At 58.1% G+C, this 27,625-nt stretch overlaps 2 protein-coding genes and 1 long non-coding RNA gene across 5 annotated transcripts in view; 2 read left to right on the top strand and 1 right to left on the bottom strand.

Annotated features, from left to right (window-relative positions):
• The window catches only part of COL18A1 (collagen type XVIII alpha 1 chain), an 86,635-nt gene extending 79,609 nt beyond the window's left edge, over positions 1 to 7,026 (top strand). For both annotated transcript variants that reach the window (XM_054713622.1, XM_028151765.2), the window contains 10 exons: positions 650 to 693; positions 968 to 1,090; positions 1,756 to 1,909; positions 1,992 to 2,065; positions 2,637 to 2,765; positions 3,223 to 3,255; positions 4,480 to 4,725; positions 5,187 to 5,384; positions 5,721 to 5,836; positions 6,607 to 7,026. In XM_054713622.1, the coding sequence (XP_054569597.1) occupies positions 650 to 693; positions 968 to 1,090; positions 1,756 to 1,909; positions 1,992 to 2,065; positions 2,637 to 2,765; positions 3,223 to 3,255; positions 4,480 to 4,725; positions 5,187 to 5,384; positions 5,721 to 5,836; positions 6,607 to 6,817 (1,328 nt within the window). In that variant the 3' untranslated portion in view covers positions 6,818 to 7,026. The remainder of the gene's footprint in view (positions 1 to 649; positions 694 to 967; positions 1,091 to 1,755; positions 1,910 to 1,991; positions 2,066 to 2,636; positions 2,766 to 3,222; positions 3,256 to 4,479; positions 4,726 to 5,186; positions 5,385 to 5,720; positions 5,837 to 6,606) is intronic.
• On the bottom strand, positions 3,716 to 23,950 carry SLC19A1 (solute carrier family 19 member 1). Of its 2 annotated transcripts, none has more exons than XM_054713623.1 (6): positions 23,795 to 23,950; positions 19,553 to 19,802; positions 16,917 to 17,688; positions 16,640 to 16,832; positions 13,481 to 13,622; positions 3,716 to 3,793 (listed from the first exon to the last, which is right to left on the bottom strand). In XM_054713623.1, the coding sequence occupies exons 2-6, from the start codon at positions 19,751 to 19,753 to the stop codon at positions 3,740 to 3,742; spliced, it is 1,362 nt and encodes a 453-aa protein (XP_054569598.1). In that variant the 5' UTR covers positions 19,754 to 19,802; positions 23,795 to 23,950; the 3' UTR covers positions 3,716 to 3,739. The 2 variants fall into 2 exon arrangements, with proteins under 2 accessions (XP_054569598.1, XP_008143871.2); XM_008145649.3 differs by lacking the exon at positions 3,716 to 3,793 and adding an exon at positions 10,546 to 11,175.
• A 340-nt stretch (positions 23,951 to 24,290) lies between these two features.
• On the top strand, positions 24,291 to 27,383 carry LOC114233023 (uncharacterized). Its single transcript, XR_003619131.2, has 3 exons — positions 24,291 to 24,515; positions 25,549 to 25,658; positions 27,132 to 27,383. It is a non-coding gene; the product is annotated as an uncharacterized LOC114233023 (long non-coding RNA).
• Positions 27,384 to 27,625: the final 242 nt, after the last annotated feature.

Here is a 27,625-nt window from a genome sequence, read left to right on the forward strand (position 1 = left end):
GCCATTTTCAAAGACAACATGTTTTTGATCAACAACCCAAAAGGAATCACAGATAAACTGTTAGAATTAATAAGGAAGTTAATCAAGGTCATGAGGGCAATTTACAAAATCCATGACCAGTCATAAACAAAATGGAAATTTTAAAAAGTTACCATTTAGAAAGATATCAGATTGGTCATTGTCAGAGGTTGGGGGGTGGGGGGAGGGAGAATTGGACGAAGAGGGTCAAAGGGTACAAACTTGCTAAACTTTTTCCTTTTTGTACCCGTATGAGATGATGGATGTTAATAAACTTACTGATCACTTCGCAGTATATGTAAATCTAGTCATCCTGCTGTATGCCTTACACTCCAACAGTGCTGTGTGTCAGTTACAGCAATAAAACTGAAAGGGGTAAAAAGGCACCATTAATAAACACATACCCCCCCCCAAAAAAAAAAAAACACACAAAACAAAACAAAACTGGCAATAGGTTGTAATAAAATAGGCAAAGAATCTACAGAAATACAAAACTTATAGAAAGAGATGAAAGAAGATGCAGATGGGTGCGTGTGTCTGGGTGGGGTTGCGGGGGGGGGGGGGGGGGCGTGTATAAATGAAAGAGGCTGTACAGCCGTCTCATTGAGGCCCCATTCGAAACCTCCTGTAGGGCAGTTCCCGTTCGACTTCCTCCAGCTAGAAGCTGAACTGAAGGTGGGTGACCCCTTATCCCTGCGCTGAGCCCTCCTCCGTCTACTGGCCCTCCCAGCACTCCCCTCTGCCCACCCCGCATGGGGCACTGGCCATCCCTGGCTTGGTTTGGTGGGGACTCCCTGGGGTGCAACGAAAGGCCTGCCAGGCCTGGGCTCCAGACGCTCCCAGCTGCCTCACCCTGCCCCCTCCAGGCTGGGGGGGGGGGGTCAGCACCACCCCTCCCCACACCAGCAACGAGAGCTGGCCTGTCTGAAACAAGCATTTCCATCCACAGGGGGAGAAGGGTGACCGAGGGGACACCGGGCAGAAAGGAGAAAGGGGGGAGCCCGGGGGTGGCGGATTCTTCGGCTCTGGTGTGCCTGGACCCCCCGGCCCGCCAGGCTACCCCGGCATTCCGGTAAGTCTGGGCCTCAGGCCACCGTGTAGGTGCCCGCACACAGACCCAGGCCTGTGCGTGTTCCCAGAGGCCCCTGGGGCCAGGAGCCGAGCATAGGGCCAGTCTGGTCATGAACACCCAATGAGACCCACAGGCTGCGCCCTACAAACGGCCCCGAACACTTCCACCCTGGTTCTGCCCTATGGGGGGCATGTGGCAGGCCCAGTGGGTGCACAGTCACTGGCCCCCTACCAGGGTGGGCACACTGCCTTGGGAGTGTCTCCAGCAGGGAGGTGGGGGACAGCTCTCCTGCCTGATCTTCTGCAGGTTCCTCCTAATCGGGACCCCACCAAGTCCCCTCAGGGAGACCCTTTGCCCTGAAAGATTCCAGGGAACAGTGGGCCAGCTTCTTCCTGGGATGGGAGGGAGATTAGGGGCCCTTGGGGGCCACACCTGTGTTCAGGGACTGCTCTGGTGCACCAGCTGGGGTCAAACGCCAGCAACAGGGACTTGGGGTAGGGGTGGGGTGTCCTCCCAGGCCTTGGGGCACGGGCAGGGAGGTGCTATGGCTCAGAGGCTGTGCTTCCTGCAGAGGTTCTTGGCGATGCCTCCTGGCCCCTCAGACTCCAGTGCCCTTGGCCTAGGGCCCTGGCTGACATCAGCACATGTCTTGTTGTCCGTCCTAGGGTCCTAAAGGAGAGAGCATCAGGGGCCAGCCCGGCCCCCCTGGACCTCAGGGGCCCCCTGGCATTGGCTATGAAGGGCGCCAGGGGCCTCCGGGACCGCCTGGCCCCCCAGGGCCCCCAGGGCCGCCTTCCTTTCCTGGCCCCTACAGGCAGAGTAAGTTGGGTGGGGAGTGGTCTGGGCTCCAGCCTCGTACCGCTGGGGCTGGCGTGTTCCCACTCTGGCTTCTCTCTTGTAGCTATCAGCGTTCCTGGCCCTCCAGGCCCCCCTGGGCCCCCAGGCCCCCCTGGAACCCTGGGCACCTCCTCAGGGGTAAGCATTCCCCTGTCCCTCACTGCCTGGCTGCCTGCCCAACCACCCTTCCCTTTGGAGTCCTGTGGGTGGGGCTGCTTGATGAGTCCTGGGTAGACCCCACAGGGACCCTGCTTTGCCCTAAAATGTGGTTTCTGAAGTGGACGTGGGGTGCCTGGGGGCCATGACTGAGATGGGCAGGGGGAAGGGGACAGCCATGGCGGAGGTCCTGGTGGGCAGGACCATGCGCAGAGGCCTAGGGACTCATGGACTCGTGGGTCCCCGAGAGACCGTGCGGAGTGCCCTCTCCCCCTTCCCGAGGGCAGCCTCACCCACCCCGCCTTCATGGGGAGTCCCTGGGGCCAGCCTGACAAGAAGGTGCCCAGTTAAGTCTTAAGGACTGTCCTCTGTCCGGGGTGTCCATGTCCTCACCCCATCACTTGGAAATGTCCAAATGCGGTCCCCTGAACACCACACCTGTCGGGATCATCTGCTGTCCCTGTCCCCAGCCCCCCACCCCCCCCACTCCCCTGGTGAGCCCAAGTGCCGCCTCTGAGCGCAGTGGGGCCCCACTGGGCCGGGCCTCCAGCAGGTGAGGATCTGGCCCACGTACCAGACCATGCTGGACAAGGTGCCCGAGGTGCCCGAGGGCTGGCTCATCTTCGTGGCTGACAGGGAGGAGCTGTACGTCCGCGTCCGAAATGGGTTCCGGAAGGTCCTGGTGAGTTCTCTGGGTGGCCTTTTCCTGCACCTCCTGTCCTCGCGCGTGGGGGTCGGACATGGGAGAAGGTGGGGAGCGCTGCATGGAGGAGGAAGGCCCCAGGCCTATGGGCAGGGGCACAGGGATCCAGGCCACTGCCCGCACCCACAGCAAGCCCCCTCCGCCACGGTCAGGACCATCCTGTTAGGGCGACACCCCGCAGGGACAAGTGACAGCCCGCGCTCCTCAGCTACTTTTTTTTTAATGAGTAGAATTTCTTGAGTTCTAGGCTTACAGAGAATTAGCCCTCACCCTTTTGAAAACGTGTGGTGTGCCAGGCACCGGGCAGGCCCCGGATGCAGCCGTGCTGGCTTCCATGGGGAGGGAGGCCCAGGCTGGGCACGTGGATTCGGGAGGGTTGTCCACTGTGGGTGCTGGTGAATCGGGTCATTGAAGTAAACCCCGTGTTTTCTTCCAGCTGGAGGCCCGGACGCCACTCCCGCGTGGGACGGTAAGGAGCCCTGTTCTTTCCCAGCTGTCAGTTTTGGGGTGCAAGCCTTCGAGCCTGGTGGATGGCCAGGGCGTGTGGGGCATGCAGTGGTGGCTGCACTCTGCCTCACGTTTCTGGAACAACACTTACCAGTAGTGCTTTAGCATCCTGGGGCCTCCCCTGCTGGGGAGATGGTGCCCAGCATCTTCCCCAGGCTCCTGGGGCCAGAATCCGCTGCTCCTTTGAGGCTTTGCTGTCCTCCATCCAGAGAGTAGGGCACACGGACAGACCCTTCTAGGGTGGACGGAGGGGGAACGGGAGACGGAGATAGGGGATGAATGGGCTGAAGTGAGTACTTGAGTTTACGTCTCACAGCTGTAGGCTCCTTTGAAAAAGCATGACTTCTCATATGGCCCAGTCCAATGAATGAATGGGAGTCCATTCTCTCATTCATTCATTCATTCAGCACATAGTCCTGGGTCCCTCCCATACGCTGGGCACTGTTCTAGGCATGAGGTACAGCTGGGCAGGAAAGGGGCAAAGCCACTGCCCCCTGCAGCTACATTACATGGGGGAGACGGGCAGTAAAGAGAACAGGTTTGTCAATATTTGAAGCATGATATGAAGTATAGTTATACAGATACAAATCTTTTATGTAAATACTAGTATATGTTAATTATATGAACTATAAATATAAACTATCTATGGGTACTAAGTACCTAGTAATAGGCATATAGGTAACAGTAATACATTATAGGGTGTGTCCTAAGGCTTTTGGCGCTGTGGGAATAAATAATTGGGAAGTGGGTGGGGGCGCAGGAGTTGGGATTTGAAGGTCACCTTGTCTCTGCGGTGGGGATGGAGCAAAGGCCTGAGGAACTGAGAGCAGGGGCCCGCCGTGTCATAACCGGGCATCTGAGCTACAGCGAGGAGGCGGCCTCGAGGTCAGGGGACGTGGTCGCCTGAGGCCCCCCAGGCCACAGCAAGGAGGTGGCTCGGGTGTGCAGGAGCCAGGGGTGTGTGAGCAGAGGACATCCACCTGATTTAGGCATGAACAGGATGGCCGGGCTCCCCCACCAAGAGCACAAGCTGGGGTGAAGAGGAACAGGGGTGCTCTGGGACGGGTAGCCAGGAACCTAGGCCCAGGCAGGAGAGCGGAGCCTGAGGGGCACCAGGGGGCCTCCCTGTGGTGCTGACAGGTGTCGGAGCCCCCATCCCACCTACTCTCCACCCCTCAATCTGCAGGACAACGAAGTGGCCGCCTTGCAGCCCCCCCTGGTGCAGCTGCACGAGGGAAACCCGCACCCCCGGTGGGAACTGCCCCCCTCCACCGCACGACCCTGGCGGGCAGATGACATCCTGGTCAGGCCCCCACGCCTGCTGGACCCCCAGCCCTACCCTGGAGTGCCGCATCACGGCTCCTACGTGCACTCCCGGCCAGCCCACCCCACTGGCGCTCCCGCCCACACCCACCAGGACTTCCAGCCGGTGGTGAGTGGCCCCGGGGTCACGTGCCCACCCGCCCCTGAGCTCCCAGGGAGGGTTCTCGGGGCCTGGGACTGCCCTCTGGCACCTGCCTCTGAGGCCAGTCTCTGCTTAGGTCCCTGGGGATGGGGCCCCGCAGAGCCTTTTTCACAGAGGTGGCTGGCGAGGCCCGAGGACAGGGACTTGCTCAGGAGGTAGATGGAGGAGGTGGCCGCTTCAAGCTGACCACCGCCCACTCCCAGGCTGGGCGTTGCTTTCTGGGCCCCCGCACCTCTGCTGCCCTGGGCTGAAGGGCCCCAGGCTGGTTCTCCAGGGCCCCAGTGGGTGCACTCAGCTCTCCCAAGCCCTGTCTGTGCTGACACTCAACCCTACTGTCTATGCAGGGCCGGGGCCGAGGGAGGGCCGGCGGGGAGGGGGCGCCCAGACTGGCGGCTGACTGCAGCTGACTGCCACTCACTCTCCTGCAGCTGCACCTGGTCGCACTCAACGGGCCACAGCCTGGCGGCCTGCGTGGCATCCGTGGCGCCGACCTCCAGTGCTTTCAGCAGGCGCGTGCGGCGGGGCTGGCGGGCACCTTCCGTGCCTTCCTGTCGTCGCGCCTACAGGACCTCTACAGCATTGTGCGTCGTGCCGACCGTGCCACCGTGCCCATCGTCAACCTCAGGGTGGGTGCACTGCCCTGTGTGTGGGGCTCCCAGAGCTGGGATGAGGGACCTGGGAGTCGGGGGGGGGGGGGCGTAAGGGCACTGGGCTGGCCACACCCCTGAGAACCCAGCAAGGCCCCTGCACCACAGTGCCCTTCACGTGGCTTTATTTCATGGCTCTTTGCCACCACCGTGTGCTTGCCGATGCTCCTGATGTTTCAGGACCACAGGTGGTGGACTCGTCCCAGACCCGGGGTCCAGGGTCGGGGAGGTGCCTGGTCTGCTAAGGCGCCCAGCCAATGGTCGTCTGTCGGGGGGTGACCAGAGATGGGTAAACCGCCCCACTTCCCTCCGCAGGACGAGGAGCTGTTTCCCAACTGGGAGGCCTTGTTCTCGGGCTCCCAGGGCCAGCTGAAGCCGGGGGCCCGCATCTTCTCCTTTGACGGCAGAGACGTGCTGCAGCACCCCGCCTGGTAAGTGCCCCCCACGTGAGTGCAGTAGCTGGGGCGGGGGGAGGGGGGCGCCCTCTGGATCTTACTGGCCCTAGTGCAGGCCCCTGACGCTGCACCTCCCTGACTTGCCTGACCCTCTACCTAATACGTGCTCACTGTTTAAAACTCACAAGATCCAGACGAGCATTAATGATACAAAGCATTCTTCGTGTGCTGTACGAACACACTCACCAGTCTGCTCCTTGGGCAGGCCTCCCCACCCCCCACACTGCTGTCTGGGAGCCTGGCCAATGGTGGGTGCCCCAGGGGACTGCCAGGATCACCCAGCTCTCACTGTCTGTCACGCAGACATCACAGGGAGTGATTGCTCCTATAAATTCCCCCAAATGGCATTTCCCAGTTGGAGGATGTGTGTACTTCAAACACCGGTGGAAGCTGTCAGGTTGCCCTCACATCCCTCGTCCCTCTGCCGGCCTGGTGTGAGGGTGCCTGTTCCCCCAGTGCATGCTCTTCCAAGGTGGCTCATGTGTCAGACAAGTAGGTGCCCCGCCCTCACGGAGAAGCACCCAGCCCCAAGGGACCAGTCATCAGGGTCACAGAGGCTGCTCCCCGTACTGTGCCCCCCAAAACAGTGGCAGCACGGGGCGCACCCGTGCCCGGTGGCTAGGGATGGCCCGAGTCCCTGCTACCACCTCCACATCCAGCTGCAGCCTCTGCCCTTTTCTGCCTGAGGGTGGCCTCTGTCCCAGGAGGAGAGGGCCCCGGGGAGACTGACAGCCTGTGTCCTGCAGGCCACAGAAGAGTGTGTGGCACGGCTCAGACCCCAGCGGGCGCCGGCTGACCGAGAGCTACTGTGAGACGTGGCGGACTGAGGCCGCAACAGCCACGGGCCAGGCCTCCTCGTTGCTGACGGGCAGGCTGTTGGAACAGAAAGCCGTGAGCTGCCACAACGCCTTCATCGTCCTCTGCATTGAGAACAGCTTCATGACCTCCTCCAAGTAGGGCTTCTGCCAGCTCACGTGGTGTATGGACCGACGGCCAGAGAGGAGGCCAAGCGGCAGGGCGAGCGGAGAGGCCCCAGTGCCGGGCAGGGAGCGGCAGCCAGCACTCCAGACAGGGGACCTGGCTGGGACACATTCCTGTGTGGTTCACATTTCATGTAATCCTCCAGAAATAAAAGAAAGCCAAAGAGTGTATTTTTTAAAAAGTTTAAAACAGAAAGCTTGGTGCCAACTCTTTCTCCTGCCCTGCCCACTTCCAAGCCCCAGCTGGCCTCTCCTGGTCATGCAGGGCGCTGTCCTCAGATTAGACACCAGGGGGCGCACCAAGCCCTGTTCTCTCTCTCTCTCTCTCTCTCTCTCTCTCTCTCTCTCTCTCTCTCAAGACTTTTTGTGAGATTATTTGCACTTGTCTACAATTGCCAGGAAGCAGAATCGCAACGTATTGAGATAATGCTCCGCCCTGGCTGTTCTCTTGTGACCTCTAGTACTCACTCCCCTGAGCAGTATGTGCACCCCAGTCCCCCAGAGGGGGAGGGGGCAGGGGGAAGAGATTAACCAAAGATCTTATATGCATACTAGAGGCCCGGTGCACGGATTCGTGCACCAATGGGGTCCTTCGGCCTGGCCTGTGGGGACTGGGCCAAAACCACAGTCTGACATCCCCCGAGGGACCCCACTGTACAAATCCATGCACTGGGCCTCTAGTGTGTGTGTGTGTGTGTGTGTGTATGCTTTAATTGATTTCAGAGTGGAAGGGAGATGGAGACAGAGATAGAAACATCAATGATGACAATCATTGATTAGCTGCCTCCTGCAGACCCCACACTGGGCATCAAGCTCGCAACCTGAACATGTACCCTGACCAGGAATCAAAACATGACCTCCCCGTTCATAGGTCGATGCTCAATAGCTGAGCCACACTGGCCGGGCCCAGTCCCCATTTTCCAGGCTCAGAGTTCCCAACACCCATGCAGGCCAAGCTCTGCTTGGGAGCATCTGCTAGGACTCCAAGTCCCTGGCCAGACTGCCTCCTGCTGAGCCCTGGATGGAGGCCGGTGGAGGGGCTGCAGCAGGGGCAGGACAGGACTGGACCATGTCCACAGACTAGCTCCATGCTCATGAGTGAATGAGGCCATTTGTTTTGCCTTGTTCACCGCCATCCATAACAGTACATCTCAAAACCCACATCATTGTCCTTGTTGGAGAACTTCGGGAGACATTTTGAGGTGCATGTGTGTCTCTGGGAGAGCTGGTAGGTGTCCCCATTGGTGGCCATGCTGGGAGGGATGGCAGGCCAGAGCCCAACCCCTAGAGGTCTGCTGTCCATGCGCTGCAGCCATAAACCAGAGGAGCTAGTCCTGGAGCTATTTTGATTCCAAATAAAAACATCTATGTACATAGACACTGGTTTGCAGGTGGCCTGCACTGTCCTGAGACCAGTTCTCTGGAGCCTAAGTCCCCACACACCCAAGTGGGTGGGCCCTGAGGGAGCCCAGGTGTGCAATATGAAGATACACACGGCTGTGCATGGGTATGGACATCCCCAGGTGTACACAGTTGTACCAGGTGTATGTGGATGACCTTTCTCCTCTCAGGTCTCCCTGGGGCAGCAGGCTTCCCAGGCCCATGCAGGTGGCCTGCCCTGGGCTCACACCCAGCACCACCATGCTCTCCCCACAGGTGCTGCAGCCGGCCAGGCTCTGGGAGGTGTCTGACCCCGAGGGGCTGTGCACACTACACAGAGAAGGCCTCACTGTGCCCTGGGAACAGATGCCACCCCTGCCTCATGGCCAAGGTGCTTAGGAGCAGAGAAAGGCGGTTCTGGGAGCCTGAAGGTGGTTCCGGGTTTGAGCAGCACAGTGCAAATGGAGGGTCTCAGAGGGAGCAGTTGAGCCAGCTGCTGATGGTGTTCTTGCTTGGGGGGGTAGGGGGCGAGGCGGGGGGTTATCCCAGTGCAAAGGCACAGAGCCCTGATTGTGGAGTCAGTGACCAGAGGAGATCTCCCCAACCCCCCAACCAATCCATGAAGTCTTGCTCGATCTCTAAGCACAATTGGGAAATGGTGCTGGGCCCTGGGCTCCGTGCTGCCTTCCTAGCAGGGTCAGAGGGCCAGCAGTGGCCTGTGTGGACACCCCGGGGACCAATCCATCAGTCTGGCCCACACCATTGGCCATGTCTTGGGCCAACCCTGTGCACTCTCCACGACTCTCATGGTGCCCCGAGATGCCCCATTCAGCCAGCTCCAGCAGCCCTTCCTAGGCCAGGAGTGTTCCTGACCCTCCTTGCCAAGCCGGTTCCAAGCTGCGGCCTTTCCACCGGACCCCACCACTCGGCATGAGGACAGAGGGTCATGGGAGGAGCAACATCAAGGACATGGTGGGCCCAGGTTGGGTCCCTTTCTGTGCCTAGGACAGGGGCTGGTCCCCTTTCTTGGCCTCCCAATAGACCCCAGCACCCCCCCCCCACACACACACACACACACACCACCAGTTTGGAATCAGGAGCCCCTCACAGGTCATGTGGTTTATTTAATGTTTCAGGTCTTACATTTTCACATGACTGGTTCCTAGAGCCCCAGGTGGCATGTCCTCTGGGCTGGTGTGTGGGCAGCCCAGGTGGCCTCCATCACCAGCGAGGCGGACCAGGGTTAACCCACATCAGGAAGCGGAAGGACGACAGGGCCCAGGGCCCAGGAGCCAGCTCCGAAAGACCTCAGCACCCCCGCTTCATCCAGCGGGGAAACACCTGCCTGCCCCAGGACCAGCTTCTCCCACAGAAACAGAGGCCCAATAAGGGTTCTCATTCACGACCGTTTAAAAAAAAAAAAAAAAAAAGGGAACACAGCAGTGTTTAAAACGTGAGCACCTGGGCAACTAGAAATGTCAGTTTAGCCATGAGCCCAGGGAACCCAGGCCCCCACCGCCACCCTACAGGGCCCACGACACCCTGCAGGGGCTGGTGTCACTTGGGCTAGCACAGGGGGCCATCTCCCAAGTCCCCAGGGACCAATGGGATCTGCCTCCCAAGGGGAGTGAAGGCGGGGAGGCCTGGTGGGCATGTGGAACCCCACCACTGGACATGTGTAGGCAGGGGACACAACCCAACCCACAATGCCCGGCAGCTGCCACAGTGTCCCCAGCAGGCTACAGAGCGTAGTGTGGATGTGAGGCCTGAGAGGCGCAGGGCTTGAGGACACCGCAGGGCAAGCTAAGACACCCCTGGCCGAGGTAGGTGGCCCTCGAGGTGTGTGTCATAGGGGCCCCATTGTTCATTGGTACCATAATGTGAACAGTGGAATTCAAACAATGCCAAACACCCAGCTTCCTGGTTCTGAGGACCAGCACCCTGTCAGGGATGGACAGTTCTGAGATGTCAGGGCCCAGGCTCACAGGGACCGGCACCCTGTCAGGGATGTACCGTTCTGAGATGTCAGGGCCCAGGCTCACAGGGACCGGCACCCTGTCAGGGATGGACAGTTCTGAGATGTCAGGGCCCAGGCTCACAGGGACCGGCACCCTGTCAGGGATGTACAGTTCTGAGATGTCAGGGCCCAGGCTCACAGGGACCGGCACCCTGTCAGGGATGTACCGTTCTGAGATGTCAGGGCCCAGGCTCACAGGGACCGGCACCCTGTCAGGGATGGACGTTCTGAGATGTCAGGACCCAGGCTCACAGGGACCGGCACCCTGTCAGGGATGGACAGTTCTGAGATGTCAGGGCCCAGGCTCACAGGGACCGGCACCCTGTCAGGGATGTACCGTTCTGAGATGTCAGGGCCCAGGCTCACAGGGACCGGCACCCTGTCAGGGATGGACAGTTCTGAGATGTCAGGGCCCAGGCTCACAGGGACCGGCACCCTGTCAGGGATGGACAGTTCTGAGATGTCAGGGCCCAGGCTCACAGGGACCGGCACCCTGTCAGGGATGGACGTTCTGAGATGTCAGGACCCAGGCTCACAGGGACCGGCACCCTGCCAGGGATGGACAGTTCTGAGATGCCAGGGCCCAGCTCAGTGAGGATGCTGGAGGATGCAGAGCAGATTGCCTCTGGTGTCAGAATTTGGCCACTCACAGAGAGGGCAGGTCAGGCCTTGGCTTCGCACTGGTCCCTCAGGACTGGTGCTGCGGCCCATGCACTGTCCTCCGGGGCCAGGGTTGTGGCTTCGGGCTGCAGGTTGCTGAGGGCCCCATCCTGCGGGCTCAGTACCTGAGTAGCTTTCTCCTCCGAGGGGCTCCTTAGCTCCTGGCCCAGGGGCAGGGGCTGGTGGTGGCTCCCCAGGAAGTGCCACAGGGTCCCCAGCACAGCTCCCAAGAAGTAGGCAACAGACAGCACCACAAAGTACCCAAAGTAGACCAGGAACTGGAACAGAGAAAGGTGCAAGTGGGGGTGGGGAATAGGGGCAGCCAGGGAGATGAGGGGGCTTTGGAAAGGGAAGGGGAGGCAGACGAGTGGGTGGGGGACAGGGGAGGGACAGTTGGGAGGCAGCCCACATGGATGTGTATCCTCCCTCTCTTTCCCTCCTGCTCAGAGGCCACGGGAACACTGCAAGAGTGGGGTGGGCACTAGGGGTCAGAGGCCAGCCCAGGAGCAGGTCACACATTGCACACGCTCCACGCTCCTGCCCTCCACGCTCCTGCCGCCACACGGCACAGCCCTGGGGGAGCTCCCACCACTTTCTCACAGAACCCCGGCACTTTTGCTGTCTCTGTGTGGCCTCTGTGATCTACCCCCAGTGCTTTGCTTATTTTGCGTGAACCACGCGTGTGCACTTCGCACCATGGGCAGAGTTCCCACACTGCCGAGGGCTCGCAGACATCCGTGCGTGCGGTGGAGCCGGTCAAGGACGGGCAGCCCCACGCACTGAGCCAGTGGCCGCCCTGGTGACAGGCAAAACGGACCAGTAGTGACACAAAGAGATGCACACCCCGCCCACAAAAATGTCCCTCCCGATTCTCATGAGCACCCGGGGGCCTGGAGGTCCGGATGGTCTGGAGGCGACTGTGGGCCAGACCGGGCTCAAGTCCCTCCCTGAGGCCCTGGTGACACAGGCACCCTCAGCCCTCTAGGAACCCTGCTCATTTAGAAAGCAGAGCCGGAAGGGAACCGTGGAGGACTTTGCTCCAGGAAGATGGAGTCACATGGTTCCCCTATTCTTCCCCAGTATGACTGAAGCCCTGGAAGCCACACAGAGTAACAACAGAAAGTGACTGGAGGGGTGGGGGAGGGCGGGCAGCCCAGCTGGGACCCCAGAGCCCAAGGCACAGCATGGTGACGTGTGATGAGTCTCGGGCTTAATTTCCTTTTTGCTGCAGGTATTTTGAAACGAAAGATGCCAGCAACCCAGAAATGGCAACATGTGTGGAGAAAAAGCCCCAACAAAGCTGCTCTCTCTACCAGAGGACCAGGAGGGGGACACCCAGCAGGACAGGAGGTGACAGATGGAACAGCCCTGCTCCAGCTAGAACCACCCTCGTCACCCAGGCTGTAAGGAGGCCCCTGCCCCATGGGGGAGTGTTGCTCAAGGCCCCGTGGGGAGCTCACAGGGAATGTCTGGACTTTCACTCCCACCCACCGCTGGTGCCGACACCCAACTCCACCCCCCGCGGACTCAGGACTTTCATCCCCTGCTCCCACCCATCCCCAGTGGCAAGGACACCCCACCCCACAGTCAACCTTCTGAAAGCGAAAGACAAAGAAAAGAATCTTGAATGCAGCCACTTAAAAAAATGACACCTTAGGGGCAGAACAATTAGAATGGCAGAATTTTTCATCATCAACTACAAAGGCCACAAGGAAGTGGCACAGTTTTCACCTGTTGGGAAAACCCTGTCACTCCAGAAGCCTTCAGGAGTAAAAGTAACGGCTAAAGGAGGTTCTCTGGGCCAGAAGGGGGTGATCGAGACAGAACTTGCCACACAGGAAGGCAAAAGAACGCAGTGGGCAAAACCGCGGGTACAGATGTGGTCGCGCGGTTGGGGAAGTGAAAGGAATTGGTGGTGTGGACATGGAAGAGCAGCCTGAGGGACCCGATGGGAGGGAAGCTTCTGTTTCTTGACCCTAACAAATCAATAATCTGGTAGTGATGTTGCACCAGAGACCTCAACCCGCCCATCCCTGGGCACAGGGCTCATGCCCTCCAGACAGCCCCACGCACCACTCACTCCTGGCACACCTCCGCCCTTCCCGTGAGGAGGCCCTCAGCCATCCTGGGCGATGCCCAGGGCCAGGAAGACCTCCAGAAATGACCTGCATCCAGACTCATAAGAGGCCTCATGTTCCAAGTGGAGTCGGGCGGCGTTACAGCTCCACCCTGGGCCCCAGGAGGCAGCAGGACAGGCCGGCACAGCGGATGCCAGATCATGGCTCCCTGGCGCCAGTCCTCTGATCCTTCCCTCCTTGCCTGGGGCCTCTCACTTCATACTCCTGCTCCAACTCAGTAAGTCTAGTGTACCCAGCAGGAGACACCCGGCCCGCCCTGTGCATGCCCCCTGACCTCAGTAGATCTGTGGTCTGGGGCCCATGGAAGGGACAATGCTGCTGGTTGGGTAAACACCAGGAGACCCTGGCCCAGACACCTCCCCTATCCCCACCCTCACCCACACCCCCCCACACCCATTACCGAGTCCTCGCTCCCTGAGGAAGCGAACCCAACGCAGGGGCTGACCTGGTAATGGACCTGGAGGCCCAGGCCACGCTTGTCGGAAACGATGAGGGTGATGATGGTCTTGAGAACAGTGGCGAGGAACGTGTTGATTCCGAAGACCAGGGCACAGAGCTCCTTAGAGAGAGAGGACGCGATCTGAAAACTTAAAGGGAAAGCAGGCCAAGATCAGCCTCGGCTGGGAGGGACAAGAAGTGCCCACAAGTACAAAGGTGACATCTAGGCTGCCACTGGCTGCCAGAAACAGCTATGTGGTCTGATGACTGGCCATGCCTACTAAGGCCACTGGAGACCAGCAAACCCAGCCCAGCACCCCGGCCACCCACTGCATCCTCCCTCAATGACTCATAAAGTGAGTGCAAAATGGTGTCAAATGCAAACTCGGGAAGACATTTAACAAGTCTCCTAGTAACCCTGGCACGGAGTAACTCATTCACTGCAGCATTCTCAGAAAATCATCCTCAGGAGAACGGGCAGAGCATCATGAGGAAAGTTCTAGAATTAAAGTCCTTAATGATAGTAGAGTCTTTAATGATTTTAAAGTCATTAAGTGATTCAATAAGTTAGAGAAAGAACAGTTAAACAAATAAGGAGAGAAGAAGGAATTAATATTCTCAGAGCTCCCAATCCTCTGCAAAGAAATTAACATTTGAACGTACTTCCAATTAAAATTCCCAAAGTGCCTTTAAAAATAATGACTAAACAAGAAATAGTCTAAAGTTCTCACCCAGCCAGCATGGCTCAGTGGTTGAGTGTCCAGCTATAACCAGGAGGTCATGATTCGATTCCAGTCAAGGGCACATATCCGGGTTGTGGGCTTAATTGCTAGTGGGGGGTTTGCAGGAGGCAGCTGATCAATGATTCTCTTTCATTACTGATGTTTCTATCTCTCTCTCCCTTTCCCTTCCTCTCTAAAGTCAATTTAAAAAAAAGAAATATTCTAGCCCTAACCGGTTTGGCTCAGTGGATAGAGCTTCAGCCTGCGGACTGATAGGTCCCAGATTTGATTCTGGTCAAGGGCATGTACCTTGGTTGCGGGCACATCCCCAATAGGAGGTGTGCAGGAGGCAGCTGGTCGATGTTTCTCTCTCATCGATGTTTCTAACTCTCTATCCCTCTCCCTCTCTGTAAAAAACCAATAAAATATATTTTTAAAAATTATTTCTTAAAAAACAAAACAAAGAAATATTCTAAAGTTCTGAAGACTAAACAAATAAAAATACCCAACAAGCTTTTAAAGAGAATGACCGAGGCCAAGAGCTGTACTGAGGTCCGAGGAGCAAGAAATATATGAAATGCCAGAATGAGCAATCCCATGACAAAGACTGCACACAAACTGAGAAAAGGCCATGTCAATCAAAGGTCTGAGAGGACAGATTAATTCCTAGGATGTCAGGTCCCACCCGCACAGCAAATGCCACACCACCCACACGCCACACCCTCTGCACGAGTGTTTCACATGGCACACCTACTCTGTAAGTAGGATGAAAGGCAAAGCATAACATACCTACCACATATGGTAGATGCAAGTGTGCTACGGATAAAGAGGGAAAACAAGAAATCCCAGCAGAAAGAGAGCCCACAGGTGTGAAGTGTCCACTAACACCAGGGAGGAGCCAGCCCAGCAGCACGAAGAAAAGGCAAGCTGCCCTCAGGTCACAGGGTAGCCCGCTTGCCCGCAGGCATCTGCCGTATCTACCAACACCCCCTCTCTACCAAAGCACATGCCCTTTGACCTGGCCAGTTCCTTTCTAGGAACATCTGAAGCCATCATCAGAATTTGGAAAGGAAAATGCAGGTTGAGAGGACAGTGATCTCAGTGTAGCTTGTCATAGCAAAATACTGAAGGCGTCATCCCCGTCAGTTGGGGATTAGCTATGTGGCATGTCACTGGTCACCAAGAGGACCAATTACACCTGCATTTGGCCAGCTAAATGGAAAGGTGTCTTCTGCCAGGAGTGTGGTCAGGGTGTCTGGCAACTTGGCCCTCAGGAGGACAGGAAGGACACTAGGTTTGACCCAGGCTCTGAGCCCAGGGCAGGTGCAGGCCGAAAGTGGGCAGGGCAGCGTGTGCCGGGCGCTTCTGTGAGATGGCACAGGGGAGTCAGGCCACCACTCCATGGAGGTGGGAACTGCAATGGGTCAGGAGACAGAGGATACTGTCCGAGCTGAAGACGAGGTGGGGAAGGATCTTCTAACATGGGTGTGAGTAGAAGGAGGATAGAAGGTGCCCCACTTTGGGGGTTGCAGGGGGACCATGGTGACAGACACACCCACCAGGTGCAGGAGGCACAGAGAGGCAGGCTTCTGTGTACCTATGTGGTGTGAGCACATGTAGTGTGTGCCTGTGTGGTGTGAGCACGTGTAGTGTGTGCCTGTGTGGTGTGAGCACGTGTGGTGTAAGCATGTGTGGTATGAGCACATGTGGTGTGAGCACGTGTAGTGTGCCTGTATGATGTGAGCATGTGTAGTGTGGGTATGTGTGGAATTAGCACGTGTAGTGTGAGCATGTGTGGTGTGAGCATGTGTGGTGTGTGCCTTTGTGGTGTTAGCACATATGGTGTGAGCACTATGGTGTGAATAAGTGGCTTTGTGAAAGGTCAGTTCAAAGGAACACAGAGGGTCATAGGAGCAAGCAGAACATGAGCAGGGGAAGATTCTGGAAGTACAGGGGAGCTGGTGGGCAGGTCTCAGGATGTCCCTGGGCAGATGCAGGAGGGCCCCCAGGGTTGTGAGGAACATGAGGGCAACAAGAGAGTCCTGGACAGAAGGTAAGCTGGGATACCGGGTCACTCCTTGGCCAGGAGCTGCTGTTCCCCACAGTGGGAACAGAGAGGGTGAGGAAGGCCATGGGGCTACCCAAGATGGGACCGCAGCAGCTCCTGGGGCCTGGGAAACGAGGCGGGAGGCTGGGAGGAGAAACTTCACGAGGACCAGTCCCTGTGGACACCAAGTGGCCTTGGCGGGAGGAGCAGAGAACATGCCGCACGGGAGGGCTCCTTGCTAAGTCTCAGGGCCACGGCAGGCAGCTGGGATGTATGTGCTATGGACAAGGGGACATTGCGTCCCTGGCTAAAGGTGTCCAGGGTTCACCGCTCCTCCCACCACCAAATTTGCTTTACGCTGCTCAGCCTCTCGTTCACCCCACACAGCCCAACTCACATGGCGATGGGCACCAGGAACTGGTAGAAGCCACGGAAGAGCACGAAGGCCACGTAGCACAGCCAGATGCTGCTCGTGCTGTACATGAGGAAGATCAGCCCTGCCTGCACCGCTGTCACGCCTCCGATGATCAGTTTCGCCCACAGAGCCCACTGGATCTTCACAAAGCCCGCGGCAAAGGAGGTGATGGCGCCTGGGGAAGACAGGACGGTCACTGTCTGCCATCCTCCTAGGGCGGGCAGGGCGGGCGGAGCGGGCGGAGCTGGCTGGGGCGTACCGAGCAGAGTGGAGGCGGCATCCACACCACCGTTGTAGACCTTGGTGGTGTCTTTGGTGGGGTCGACCACGTTCCACAGGATGTGCACATAGAAGACGATTAGGTAGTAGCCGGCCGAGTTAAAGACCCACCAGAGGCACCAGAGGCGCAGCTGTGGCAGCCGCAGGCTAGCTCTTAACTCACGGAGCATGCGCACGAGGACCCAGTCCCTCCAGCCCGCCAGCAGAGTCCCGCGGAGCTTCCTGCCCGTGGGCTGGCCAGGGCCAGGGTGCATCTTGTCCAGCTCCGAGGGCGAGGCCTCGCCGTGGGCAGGCTCACTGCGGTTGAAGAAGAGGCTGCGCTTGGGGCGCTTCAGGAACATGGCGAGGATCAGGCTGAAGGTGAGGAAGGCCAGCGAGATGTAGTTGAGCGTGGTGAAGGAGACCTTGCCCACGGTGACGAGCAGCTGGCCCAGCACAGAGCTGGTGAAGACGCCCAGGAGCACTGCGGACCTCGAGTAGCCGGCCATGCGCTGATACTGGGCGGGGCGCACGAGCGAGAAGATGTAGGAGGAGTAGGCTATGCGGGCGGCCATGGTGAGGCTGTAGAAGAACTCCATGAACTGCATGTGCAGCACGGAGTGGCCAAACAGCAGCAGCAGCCACACAGAGATATAGCTCAGGCCCTGCAGGAGCAGCACCGGCTTATAGCGCAGGTAGTCCGTCAGCAGAAAGGTGGGCACCAGCACTGCCAGGTAGGAGTAGGACAGCACCGGCGTGATCTCATTGGTGACCTGTGGGACAGCAGGCTCGTGACCCCATGCAGCTCATTACCGTAGCCACCAATGCCCTTTGGTAGCCCCCTCACCAGAACCACACCGTGAGCGTGACTGTCTGCTAAGACCAGCACAGGTAGCCCTCAGCCCCAAGAGGCCAGCAGGCTCCAAGGCCTCATTTGACAGAGGGAAACCAAGGGCCAGAGTACAGCCCCATCAGCACGCGGGGCCCACGGCGAGGCTGGTTGGACCCTCTTGCTCCAGCTGGCTTACTCACAGCCCTGGCATGGGAACAGCCAGGAAACACGCCAAGGCAGAAATCGAGGAAACTCATGTAGCTATCAGATGGGCAGAAGGTCAACAGGGGCAAGAGGGAAACTGGAAGCTGTGGCCTCGGGCAGAGGGAGCAGGTGTCGGTGTCCAGGATACGGCAGCATCGTCCCTCGGGGTGACCCATTGACAGCAGACACACCGGGTTGAATCCCCTAGGGTGCGCCCTTTGTAAGACAGTCTCTGACCCACGTGGGTAACTCTCCCCAGCCAGGCCCGGCAGGCAGGCTCATGCCCAGACACAAGCCTGTCGTCTCTCTGATGACACCCAAGCTTGGGGGAATGGCTTCATTTCTGGAACCTACTATATAATCATTTAATGTGCAACCAGAGAGGGCAGGTGAATGGGACTTGTAAAATTTTTGCTATAGAGATTTTTTCCTGTTATCTTACTAGAGCTTTGTATCCATGATGATTCCTGTGATCACAGCAGACGATGGCCCCTCTTTAAGATCTGATCAGTGTTCTAAGGAAGGAGAGAGCCCTCGGCTGCCCAGTGAGTGAGGGACGTGAGGGATGGTTACTCAGAGGAGTCCCGGAGGGTCTGGGGGGCACAGGAGACAGCCCCATAGGCCCCAGCCCCCTACCCAGCCTCACCTGGGAAGTGACCAGCTCCAGCAGTCAGCACTGGTCATGGGATCAGACGCAGTGACAGATTCTGAGTTCGTGTGGGTCAGTACGCGGCCATTTCCTTATCTCCAAGATGGCTACTTGGAGGGGACAGGCCTCATTCGCACAGACACTGCATTGGACTTAAACAATCTGAGGGTATGCAAGGGGTAAGGGCCCCGCTCCATGCCAGGGAAAGGCAGGGGCTTCCCGAAGAAATCAAAGGCACAGTGGGACCCAGGGAGATCCAGCTATGGTGACAGGGGGTGGGGAGGCTGGTGGCCACATGGGAAGGGCAGAGGAGGCTGGGGGAATGGAGGTGAACAGCCCAGAACCAGTTCTGATCAGGACCCGCTCTGACCGGGACCAGCTCTGGGGCAGTGCCGGGGTCCTCAGGTGGAAAGCAGGGTGGTGACCAGAGCTTGGATGGGCACCCTGACTGAGCGCCTCATCAACCAACAGCCTCTGAGTTTCTTGGTTTTATTTTATGGAAAAGGAAATAGCAAACGCTGGAGAAGGAAAGCACTAGGGCTACAGCCTGTCCTGCCTCCTCCTCCTCCCACCACCACTCACCTCTGGGATAAGCTTACTTAGTCAGCTATCAACAAGGTCCTTTGTCCTCCTTGCGAGTGAAGGAAATTCCTTCAATAATCTCCTTAGGCAAATAGCTGCTGAGTCTCTGCTGGAAGCAGATGCCAGGCAGGTGGGCTCACTCTCCCCACCTGGCACTCCTCCCTCAGAGACCCGTGGCAGCCTCGGACCCCCTCTGCGGTCACTGTCAGTCTTTAACTGGCCTGGTTAATAAGTGAGAGTCAGGCCCCTCAGTGCCCCCTAAAGGACTGGGAACAGGACCCAGGACACCACATGGCTGCCTAACCTCAACAACCCCTGCTGCTTCCCCATTCAGGGGGAACCCCTGCCCACTATCCCCACGTCCACATGCCTGCTCCTTCGTGAAGTTCTTAGCAGGGCCCAAGAGGTAGGGGGTGACGAAGCTCTCGCCGGGCCGCATCTGGGCCATGAAGCCGTAGAAGCAGAGGTAGAATACCAGGCACCGCCAGGACTGAAGCTCGCGGCCCGGCCCAGGCTCTGGCTGGGGTTCCGGGGACACTGGCTTCTCCACCTTCTGGCTGGAGGATGCCATGCTGCCCAGGTTCCACACGGTCTTAGAGGGACTGAAGGTTATGCTGCCCCTGGAGGGAAGAGCAGAGAGTCAGGGCAACTCAGCAGCCCACAGACACCTCCCCTCTTCCCCAGAACTTGGCTGAAGGGCCACCTTCCCTCTCTCACTCAGTCAGGATCCCACATTCATACAGAGTTGGGGAGAGGGGCCCACAGGCCCCAGTCCCATGCTCTCAACCTGGATGGGGCTCTCAACAATCCAGATGCCACATCCACCCAGACCAGGGAGTCTCCAGAGCTTCCTGGGTCCCATGTGGTGTGAGAATAAACAAGTCATCTTTTCTGTCAAAGAACAGTTTAGACAGCCACCATTTCGGACCATGTGACTTGGCAGCCGCCACGTTGGCCGCATGGCTTGCAGCTCCCTTGGGGGCTGCCATCTTGAAACAGCAAAGGCCAACCCCTCCCTTTGAATTAGCCAATTGTGAAAGACTGTGCGCCTGAGCTCCAATCAAAAGCAAAGGACAGGTCATGTGCGTAAGGAATTATAAATCGGAGCAGACTGCCTGCTTGGTGTGCACGCGCTTCCAGACCATGTGTGTGCACCCTTCTACGTAGAAGTAAATATGTTTGCCTTGCTGCCTGGCTCCCGAGTGTTTTGTATTTTACCAGAACCCCTGACTTGGGGGGCTCGCCTTATTTCTAACAGAGGTAACCACCAGCCTTGTGGAGACATCTAAGGGCACACGTCCCTCCCCAGGAGGGGTGTGTCTGAGACATCCTGCTCTCACTGTCCTACTGGCCTCTGGGGACTCCATGCACAAGACTGGGCAGATAGGGTTTGGAGGTAGAGCCCAGAGCAGGTGGGGAGGCAGGAAGCCCTCAATACGGGTGGACCTCACAGAGAGAGGGCAAGAGGGACGGGGTTCACAAGGGCCTCTGGTGGTAGCAACCTTACTACCTCCTCAGAGTCCTACAAACTCTGCCCCTTCCCTCCCAGCCCACCCCACCCCCAGGGCTGACCCATCAAGCACCTGACCTCACAGGCAGCCCTCCAGTTCCACCTCTGCAGTCTGGGGACACTGCCCAGTGCAGGGCTCAACCTGCTGGGTCACATAATTACCACAAGCCCCCACCTTCCTGCTGAGTTACATAACGAGCCGGCACAGCAGGCCAGGCAAGAACAACTAAAAGTACACCCTGGGACTCCCTGGGGCAGTTAGTGATTACATGTCTTTGAACTAAAGGATGGCCCTGGGACTGAGGTTTATATGCCCTAGGGAATGTGCCTCTCTCCTATGCATTTCCCACACTGTTGTACACACTCTTGCAAAGTCTTGTGGAAAAAGTGAAGACTGGATGGCCGGGTAAACTGCAAAGTGAGCTTGGGCAGAAAAGGGTCATGCTGAGGAGCTTGGCCTCATCCCAGGAGCGGTGGCCAAAAATCCAGGGTCTTATTTGAAGTCCATTTTTAACTATGGAAAAAATGTGGAGCACCACAGAGCCAAAACATGCTAACAGATTTCCAGTCCAGGACACAGTGGGCGGCTTAGCCGTTACTCGGCGTCTCCAAGAGGAAAGGCCACCTGTGTGGGGACTGATGTTCAAAGGAAAGAGCAGGCCCCGCTGGTGTGGCTCAGCAGTTGAGCGTCAACCTATGAACCAAGAGGTCATGGTTTGATTCCCGGTCAGGGCACATGCCCAGGCTGCAGGCTCAGTCCCCAGTGGGAGGCGAGCAGGATCAATGATTCTCTCTCATCATTGATGTTTCTCTTTCTCTCTCCATCTCTGAAATCAATAAACATTTTTTTTTTTTTTTTTTAAGAAAAGAGCAGACTCAGAAGCCAGGCCCGAAGTCACCAAGGCTGGGCCCTGCTGTCCAGAGTGGAGCTCACCTGCCTTAAGTCTTATTCTGTCAGTTTACTCAGCTCACGTGAGTGTAATCACCAACACTAGCAGGGAGTCAGCGTCCCTGGATAAAACTCAAAGTCCTCGGCCTGAAAAGCCCAGACTGCTCTACTCCACACAGGCCCGGCCCAGCCTTGGGCTCCAGGAAGATGAGGGGAAGGGACACAGCACAGAAATGGGCACAGAAGGCAAGTGAGGTGCCCACGCTCGGGGCCAGTGAGCAGCAAGCCAGGCCTGGACCCCACGTGTCCTGACCCCACCCCAGCCCCTTGCAACTTGAGGCCTCTTCAGGGGCAGCCAGAGGATCATGGGGCGGCCTCCCCAAGACCTGTACGTCTGACCTCAGAACACTTTCAGTTCCCCTTTGGACTCTTTCTGCACCTGCCCTGGGGGAGTGTGGAGCACCAGTGGCTCCCCCTGGCGTTGTCCTCCGAGCACCTAGGAAAGTTGGAGACCCAAAAGCAAAACAAAAGCAAACACCACCTCTCTCATTTTGTGTTTTAAACCAGCTACTACTCGCTGGCCAGTATGGCTGAGTTGTTTGGAGCGTCAACCCCTGCAACGGAAGGTCACAGGTTTGATGCCAAGTCGGGGCATGTACCAGAGGCAACCAATCAATGTCTCAATCTCTCCTCCCCCCTCCCTCCCTCTCTAAAAAATCAATAAAAAATAAAAAAAAAAAAGTAAACCAGCTACTACTCTCCCAGGTTACCCAGGGAGGTTTCTCACATTTTAAAAAACACCTACTGGTAAAAAAAGAAACAAAATCTTTGCACCCTCCCAGGTTATATGACAGAGTTCTGTGTCCCAAGGAGTAAAATTAAACCCACTGTCACCCAACTTACAAGTTTAAAACACCCTGGAGGTGTTGATCACCTTTGCCCAGCACAGATAACTAATATTTGGGGTTATTAAATCCACCAAGGCACCCTCTGAAAGAGAGCAATTTAGCAGTGCCAAGCCACGAGGACAAAGGGTGGAGGGATGCAGTCCGACAGAGGCATCTGGGTGACACTCCATCTGGGAACGCTGGGGCCTGGGTACAGGGCTCCCAGACCTACAGAGGGAGGCAATTCTGCTGGGCCAGAGGTTCCTGGTTCTGCAGATTCAGTCTGGGCTGCCGGGGGCCCTCCATCTCCTTTAGGGGCAAGGGGCACCTGGTCACCTCTTGGCAGAGTGCCCCAATCTCAGCTATATGAACTTTATTCCTCCTGCACTTTGGGCAGCGTGGAAAATAGCTCCGTCTAGATGCATTCTGGGTTTCTGAGCTGGCTCAGATTCTAACCTGTACCCTGGGTGGGGCTCACCTGCCTTAAGTCTTATTCAACTTGGGCACCCTACTATATGACCACACAGTGTGTACCTGGGCCACTCTGCTGGATTCTCCAGGGGAAGTAAACAGGACCCTTGGGAATAGTCTCTAGTTCAAGGGTTGGAAGGGCCCACTCTGGAAAGGGCTGCAGGCACGCCGTGCAGGTTCTGGGACAAGCTCCAGCGCGCGCCCAGAGGGCTCCACAGCCACAACGCGGCGACAAGGTGCCAGAGCGCGCGCCATGTCCCCGTGATTCTCTGCTCGTGCCAGGGGAAGATCGCGGCAGCGCTCACAGCACCAACGAGCTGGACCCGGTGGGGAGCTGATCCGAGGTAAGCCTGCCGCATCGCAGAGCGTGCGCGCGCCGGGACCACGGAACAGAAGTGCCGCGGTGGCAGCAGGCGGGGGATGGGCTAACACGTGGACAGGGGCAGAGGTGCGTGCTGCGCGTGGAGCCCAGTCACAGCTGGAGGGAACGGGCCTGTATCACTGTGCGCCTAGCTTCCTGCACGCAGGTCCCAGCCTGCGCCCCCTGCATTCACCTCTGACATGCTTGATCCCCCCCCTCCCGCCGCATTTACTTCAAGACCCCCGCAGGCACCCGCAGGCACCCGCAGCCCGGGCGCCTCACCAGGATCCCCTTGTCCCGGCTTGCATTCACCCCTGAGAACCAGAGCCTGTGCTACCTGCTTTTACCCTGCGCCCCGGGCCCGCGCATCCCTCTGCATTCATTCCTAAGACTCACAACTCGCGCCCCCTGCATGCCCCTTGGGACCGGGAACCCGCGCCCCCGGCCAGTCTCCGGCCCGCGTTCCTACATCCCCGGCCCTGCAGGTGGATTACCTGAGAGGTGGGCAGTAGCGCCGGGGAACCAGCTCCCATTCGTACTAGCTGCGCTGGACGAAAAGCGACCAAAATTCCCCGCGGCTGCAGGCGCGGGCGCTGCCGGGAGAAGCTGGCCACGCCCCCTGTGCCCCGGGGAGGGTGCCCTTTGGCGCGCTCCTGGAGGTGAGTCTAGGCCACACACGCGTGCGGTTCGGTCTCGAGTCTTGGTTCCCACCCGGCCCGCCCCCGTCACCTCCCAGTTCGCGCATTTCCCTGGTGGAGCAGGTCTGGGCGCCGAATGTGGAGCACCCGCCCACCCCTGTGCGTCCTTCGGGCCCCGGCTGCAGCCCCCTCCCCGCTGGACTACTCCTCCCTGAGTCCCCTCCCGGAGTCTGCTGGGTCACCCTCACCACTCCCCCCACCCCGGCTGCAGCCCCCGCTGGACAGCCCCTGCCACAGCCCCCTTGAGAGTTCCTACAGGACCACCCCCACCTCGCCCACAGCCCCCTCTAGCCGCAGCCCTTGCTGGACCATCCCTCCCGGAGTCCCCTCCCGAGTCCCCTCGCGCCTACCCACACAGCGCCTGGGTCACAAGGGGAAGACGCCCGGTCCTGTAGCTGTCTCCTACCCACCTGGAGGGAGGCCCTCCCAACCCCCACCCCAGCTGTGACCGCTCCTTGGATGAGTGCCGGCCGCGTGACCCCTGCCGTCTGCCTGCCCCGCCTGCCATCCTAAGCAAGTTCGTGCCCTCTTTTCTTTTAGACTCATTTTTAAAACGTTCCATTCCTGGCTAGTCCCCAAACTCAAGCCAGAGACACTGGTCATTGTGCCAGACAGGGCAGGACTGTTGGGGTTTGACGAGTTCTCCCTCCCCCTCACAGCCAGCGGCAGCCTGTGCGGGTCACAAGCACAGCCTGACCCACATTCGGTCTGGTGGCTGCCTCAGGACTTCAGCCAGGCACAGACACCTGCTCTTGGGGTCACAAACAGCAAGCCCCCCACCCAGCTCAACTGGTGCTTCCCAGAATCCCCTCACTGCCCCGTCAGGACTGAGCATGAACCAGTCAACCTCTGTGCAGAGCAGCAGGAAGCGGAGGGACTGTAGGGGAAGTGGGGAGCGTGTGGTGCTCAAATGTGACCAGGGTTATCCACACCCCTCCCCACCTCTCAGCAAGGAAAGTTAATTGGGGAGAGCAGCGTTGCAGGTCCCAGGCTGAACCACTGGGCAGGTAGCTGGTGGCTGTGGGAAGCATGCAGGGAGGAGGACAGCGGGAGAAGGGAGGGGCCCGCTGGCGCCAGCTAATCTAGAGAGGCCCTGAAGGCCAGAACTCCATTGCAATGCGCAGCACGCAGGAGGAGGTCGTTTTAGTCTGGCCAATGTGCACAGGACCCAGACCTCATATCTGGAGGAACAAAGACAGATGGGGGGAGGGGTGCGTCTTTGCACCCCTCCCAGGTGGCTGCCCTCTTGAATTCCCCCAGAAGTGAATAGCAGGTCCCACGTGAGGACACCCACAGTCTCTGTGCCTGTGCTTCTCCCTACTCCCCACAGCCAGCTCACCCCTCTGGACTGAGCCTGCCCATGGTGCAGTGAGGCCCATAACACATGAGGAGCACTGGGGCCTGGGTTGTCATCTGTCCAGAGACTAGTGTGTGCTCAGCAGACCCACCAGGGCTGTGTGAGGACTACTGGGCCTCCTAGTGTGTGGGTGCCTGTCCAAGCCCCTACTCTCCCCTCCCTCCCCGCCCCCCCCCACCCCCGCTCCTCCCAGGAACCCAGCCATGGACCCTGTGCATGAGTGGCCACCTGCTGCTCCAGCCTTGGACTGTCTCGAGGCCTTCAAAAGGGCTTCTAAGTGGGGCCTGGAGCGGCTCTTTGAAGGTAAGGAGACCTGAAGAGAGAGCACATCCCCCGGCTGGAGCACTCCCCCCATGTTCCCCTCAATCTGTGCTGGCTCCTCCACACAGGTCTCCACAAGTGCGTGGGAGCCCAACCCCACAGGCCCTGCTCAGCAAACTGAAGGGACAAAGCAAAGGGCCTCTGTCTTTTCCTCTCCTTGCCTGTGTATAGGTCCCACCTGAGGGATCTGGCCCATGGGCTTGGGGACCAACTGGGGGATGGGCCAGACCAGCAGTGCAGCCCCTAGGGGAGCAACAGGGGGCTGCTATTTGAAAAGGGAGGGGGAAAGCAAGATGACTGACTGGCACAAGGGCCCTGAGCAGGTAGGTCACTGACCCTCATGAGGGCTCAGTGAGAAGGACCCTGCCCACAGGAGCTGGGTGCTGGGCTGGATGATACGGCCTTGGAACAGGTCAGGTCCTGCCCACAAGCACAGGCATGCACAGATACCCAGCGAGTAGTCTTTCCATGACCTCCTGCCCCCGCAATGAGGACCTGAGGACCCATGGCTTCCTCCCTCCCGTCCCTCCCCTGGTGGTTTCTAACTGGCATGTGTAGAGTCAGATAAAATTCTGGTTGGACCACGCCTTTCTCCAATCCCGCAGCTGACAGAAGCTGCCATGCCAGGCAGGGCTTCTAGAAGTTTCCTGGCCATACAAGGCCCAGGGTTCCCACGGGAGCTGTATGCCTGGAGGGCTGAAGGTGGAGAGGCTTTGATCACCACTGCTCCCAGAAGAGCCAGCCAGGGCTACAGGGCGTGGCAAGGCCTGGGTGACAGTGCCTCCGGGGCGTTGTAACCTGGAGGCAGCTCTCCAAGGGAAGAGTGGGTGGCCCTGCTGTCTGGAGCAGCCACAGGAGCCAGGGTGTTGGCTTCAGGAGGCTCCGGAGGTGCTGCTGATAGTGTAATCGCTAAATCTAGAGATGTGCAGAAACGGATGTTTAGAAGTGAGCCTCGCTTTGGGGAATGGAACCTGTGTTTTAGTCACTGTAGCTTTAAGTGTTTCTTTATGCTTAATAATGTATTCCTCAGACATGTGAGGGTGGGGGTAGCTGCTGCAAGAGTCATGGAGGGAGCAAGACCTGGTCCCTGGGCAGACCATGGTATGGAGGGATGGCCCAGCAGTACTGACCCCCGAGCGTCCCCACCCATGGGCTCCAGTCACACCTGCTCACAGGGTGCTCAGGGTCTGTGTGCAGGCCCACGGAGACCCTGTCCCCTCTCGAAGGAGCTGAGAGAGTCTCTGCTGTTGTACTGTGTGCAGCAGCACTCCGCCCAACCCTGGCCCACCCAGCCCTGCTTCCCCCTACCCTGAAGAGGCGCCCCCAACTCACCACCTCCTGGCACCCCTTCCAGAGTATCCCCCGTGCCCCCAATACTCATTCTTTCCTGGACACCCTTCCTGGAATAGGTATTGCGAGGGGCCAACCCTCCAGTCTGGGCTTCTCATTCTAAAGGTGACCAAGGAGGACCAGAGAGGAGTGGGACCCCCTGCAGCGCAGAGCCCAGCTGGACAGGCCAACCCCCGGGCTACCCACTGCTCTGTGGATGGGGAAGGATGCTTTCTCCTGACAGCTACTGAGTTTGGACTGTCTATGAATGGCATTGTAGAGACAACAGCTGGCTGTGATGTGGGGAAGGAGTCGAGATCAACCAGTCAATAAAAGTTTTGAGAATTCAAACAATTGTATATAAACAGTTTACCTGGATACAGCAATAAAGCAGAATAAACTACTCTGCACTGCATAGTTGGACTTTCTTACATCTGGGTAGCTATTTTTTAATTACATAATCTGTCATCTGTCAGGCTTATTCATCTTTTAATTAATTTTTTTATTTTTAAATAATTATAGATCCATATGGAGTTGTAATAAATAACAGAGAGAGCCCATGTCCCCTTCCCCCTGTTTTCCCAAATGGTGACATCTTGCAAAGTTACACAGCAAAATCA

The sequence above is a fragment of the Eptesicus fuscus genome, chromosome 3 (assembly GCF_027574615.1).
Source record: "Eptesicus fuscus isolate TK198812 chromosome 3, DD_ASM_mEF_20220401, whole genome shotgun sequence".
Lineage (NCBI taxonomy): Eukaryota > Metazoa > Chordata > Mammalia > Chiroptera > Vespertilionidae > Eptesicus > Eptesicus fuscus.

What these genes read in the sequence shown, in the direction of transcription:
- SLC19A1 (XM_008145649.3), bottom strand. Translation starts at nt 19,753, where the DNA reads ATGGCATCCTCCAGCCAGAAGGTGGAGAAGCCAGTGTCCCCGGAACCC. An exon ending in TTCCTGGTGCCCATCGCCAT is followed by an intron (nt 13,623 to 16,639) that starts GTGAGTTGGGCT and finishes TTTCCCTTTAAG; the next exon opens with TTTTCAGATCGCGTCCTCTC. An exon ending in GCCTCCAGGTCCATTACCAG is followed by an intron (nt 11,176 to 13,480) that starts GTCAGCCCCTGC and finishes TCTCTGTTCCAG; the next exon opens with TTCCTGGTCTACTTTGGGTA.